At 23.9% G+C, this 3,401-nt stretch overlaps 1 protein-coding gene across 1 annotated transcript in view; it reads left to right on the top strand.

Moving 5' to 3' along the window:
• Positions 1-3,243, top strand: part of Phum_PHUM242730 (Sorbitol dehydrogenase, putative) — a gene marked incomplete at both ends in the record, with an annotated part of 4,529 nt that extends 1,286 nt beyond the window's left edge. The window contains 2 exons of the mRNA XM_002426172.1: positions 2,897-2,948; positions 3,087-3,243. Of these exons, the coding sequence (XP_002426217.1) occupies positions 2,897-2,948; positions 3,087-3,243 (209 nt within the window). The remainder of the gene's footprint in view (positions 1-2,896; positions 2,949-3,086) is intronic.
• Between the last annotated feature and the right edge of the window lie 158 nt (positions 3,244-3,401).

Genomic DNA, 3,401 nt, shown 5'->3' with positions numbered 1-3,401 from the left:
TCTTCATAAATCGATAATTACGTTAAAAATAATTTCATTTTTTTTATTTAATTTTAAATAAGGGTTTTCAAAAATCTATTAATTATCTATTACAAGTTTAATAATATTCAATAAAAATATATTTATTACTTAAACAAGTCATTGAACAGAATTAAAATTTTTTTTGAATTATTTTACATAAAATTTAAATATTTAGTTTCGCTTATTTAAAAAATTATTAAAATTAAAAGAAAAAAATTTTTTTTAAAATAATTTATCAACACGTTTGATTCGTGATATTATTATTGACGTAATGAAAAGCATAAAGGAAATCTATAACAAAGGCCCAAAGGCTCCCCTCCCCTCCCTCCCCCTCTTATATTCTCTCCTATAATTTTTTTGTATGCGGCCTACGATTGATCTACTATCGCTTAACAAATATTTTGAATTGATTTATGTACTAAGAATTTTCCATATTGAATTTTCACGGTGTCAACACCATTTCAATCGACAAATATTTATGACAATAACTTAAATTATTTATTTATTTATTTAAAAAATAAAATAAAATTTTCTTTCATTTATTTCTTTCTGCTGTTGATTTTTCTACGTTTTTCTCATATAAGCAGGAGATGTTTGTGTGTGAAAAAATAAAAACTTTAACTCATTAACGAACGACTCCAATTAAAAAAAAAAAAAAAAGAAAAGTTTATGCGGTTTATTTATTTATATATAAACGCGTCGTGAAATTTAAAGTACAATTTTTTTTTTTTTTATACCTAAATTTTAAATTTAATTTAACACTTTTAAACAAATAAACCTTTTTTTTTTCTTAAATTTACTACTCCTACCTTTTTTCCTCTTTCTTTCTTTCACAAGTTTACACGCACACACAAACAAACATACCAATCTTAATTTTATTTCTTGGTCTGTAGTTTTAATAATTAAATTTCAAATTGCAAAAAAAAAATTTTAACCTTTTTATTTATTTCCTCTTACCCCCCCCCCCCCTTAACAACAACCTTTTGTAACTTTTTTGAATTACCCCTTCCACCCCCTCCCCTCCCCCCGGAATCAGTTTGATATTAATCACTTAAATTTATTGTTTTTAATTTTTCTTTCTTTCTTTCTTTCCATTTCCATTTTTTTTTTCTTACACGTTTTTATTTAACATTATTTTATTTAACATTATTTATATTTAACATTATTTTACATTTAACGCACACATTTCTTTACATTCTTCTACATCCCCTCTCCTCTCCCCTCCTCTCCCCTTCCATCCCCTTCTTTCTCATACCGTTTTTCCTTCGAGTTTTCATGAATTATTTATTTTTTTCTTTTTTCTCAAAATTAAATCCCATTTTTTTTTCTTCAAAAAAATTAATAATATTATTATCATTATATTAATAATAATAATAATAATAATTTTTAATTTAATAAAAACGCAATTAACTTGTCGCAGACGATTTTAACGGTTTTGATGCTCACAGTTCGATAATTTCGAATTCATACCATGAATATTAAATAAATAATGTTTTTTGTCTAATGGTTATTAAGTGCTCTGAATGTAACCTGTGTATGTGCACTCACGTGTGTGGGGGTGGGGGTGTGGGTGTGTGTGTGTTCGTCGTATAAACCAAAAATTTTACACGTACCTTAATTTATTTATTCATACTAAAACCCTACTGATTTTTAATTACTATCATTTTATGTGTGTGTGTGGTGCCTTCAAATCCATTTACAAACTAACTTTTTCTCTATTATTATTATTATTATAATGTTATTCTTTTAATTATCATTATTGTAATTAGTTATAAATTCGATTTAAATTGACTAAAACATTAAATTGAAATGTGTGTTATTCGTTCGTATGTTTAGTTAAAATAGTTTTAATTAAATAAAAAAACTATTAACGTAATTAATAACGTGTTGTTGTAATAAGTTAATTATTTTATAATTTTTTCCCTTTTTTAATAATTTTTATATTCGAAACATACGAAATTAAATTGAAATCGTTTTAAAATCCATAAAAAAAAAAAAAAACTATAAAAGTATAAATATAATATAAATATAAAGATGTTTAAAAGAAAAATTCTTATTATATATATATATATATATATATATATATATATATATATATATATTAAACAGAGCGAAATGAAAAAATGAAAAATGTGAAAAGCATAAAAGTTGGTGGCCTATAAAGATAATCTTGCATTTCTTCACCAGGGTGAAAATTTATTTAAAAAAAAAAAAAAAAAAAAAAAGAAAAAACGAAAAAGAAAGAAAAGAAAAAAAAAAGAAAAGTGGAGGAAGTTATGAAAAGTTCATCCGGATATTATATTTTACAAATTTTAAAATATCAACACTCTCATTTACTTCTCTTTTCTTTCTCTTCCACCCCCTCTCCCACCCTCTTTCTCCCTCCCTCACTTCATAAATAATTAAACGAAAGGAAAAAAATAGAAATTTTTTTTTTTTTTTTCGGTTAATAATTTAACAAATTGTCGTAGTTTTTAATCCAAATTTTTTTTTTTATTAAACAATAACAAACAAGAACAAACAAGAACAAGAACAACAAACAAAAAATCTAATTAAATACATTTTACAACAGGATAATATAAATTTCAATGTAATGTTACCATACACATGAATACAATTAAAAAAGTTTTTTTCGTTTTTTTTTTTTTTTTTATAATTTTTTTCTTTTTGTGCGAAAACTATTTTAACTAATGAAGATTAAATTCAAGAAATAACAACTTAATTGGTCAAAGGTAATCTTAGTAAAGCACCTTTTGAACACAACATGTTGGGAAAAGGTCGAAACCATAAATTATTTTCATAGAATGTATTCAAAATGCTGTTGGAGGCAAAACGCCAGATGGGATCTTATTAGTTCTCCTCTTAACTAGAAAAGACATTAGAGGCTCTCTCGTCTCTTCTCTACAATTGAAATTAATTATAGTTATGTAGTAAGCGATATTTGATGAATAATATGAATCCTTTCACGGTGTAAAATTTCCCCCCCCCATCCTCTCCTTCCTCCTTTTTGCAAAAAAATTATTATACTATCGATTCGTAATTTATTTATTTATTTATTTATTTAGTTATTCCATGGCGATGAAATTGGTATCGTCTAAAAAAGCAGAAAATTTATCTAAAATGATAACTCATCGTTATAAAATCGAACAAACGTGTGAAGCTTTTGATACGGCAAAAACCGGAAATGCATTGAAAGTAATGATTGACTGTAGAAAATCCTAATTAATTATTTATTATTTATTATCATTATTTTTTAGTTAATTTATCAAAGATATTATTAGCTATATAAAAGATTAGTTTTATCTTTTTTTTAAATAATAATAATAATTTGAATTAATTAAAAATATTAATAATAATATGAATTTTAATAAATAAATCGT

This window comes from Pediculus humanus, genomic scaffold (genome assembly GCF_000006295.1).
Source record: "Pediculus humanus corporis 1103172107613 genomic scaffold, whole genome shotgun sequence".
In the NCBI taxonomy this organism is placed as follows: Eukaryota; Metazoa; Arthropoda; class Insecta; order Psocodea; family Pediculidae; genus Pediculus; species Pediculus humanus.
Note: the sequence above shows the minus strand (reverse complement) of the source record. Positions and strands in the feature narration are given on the sequence as shown.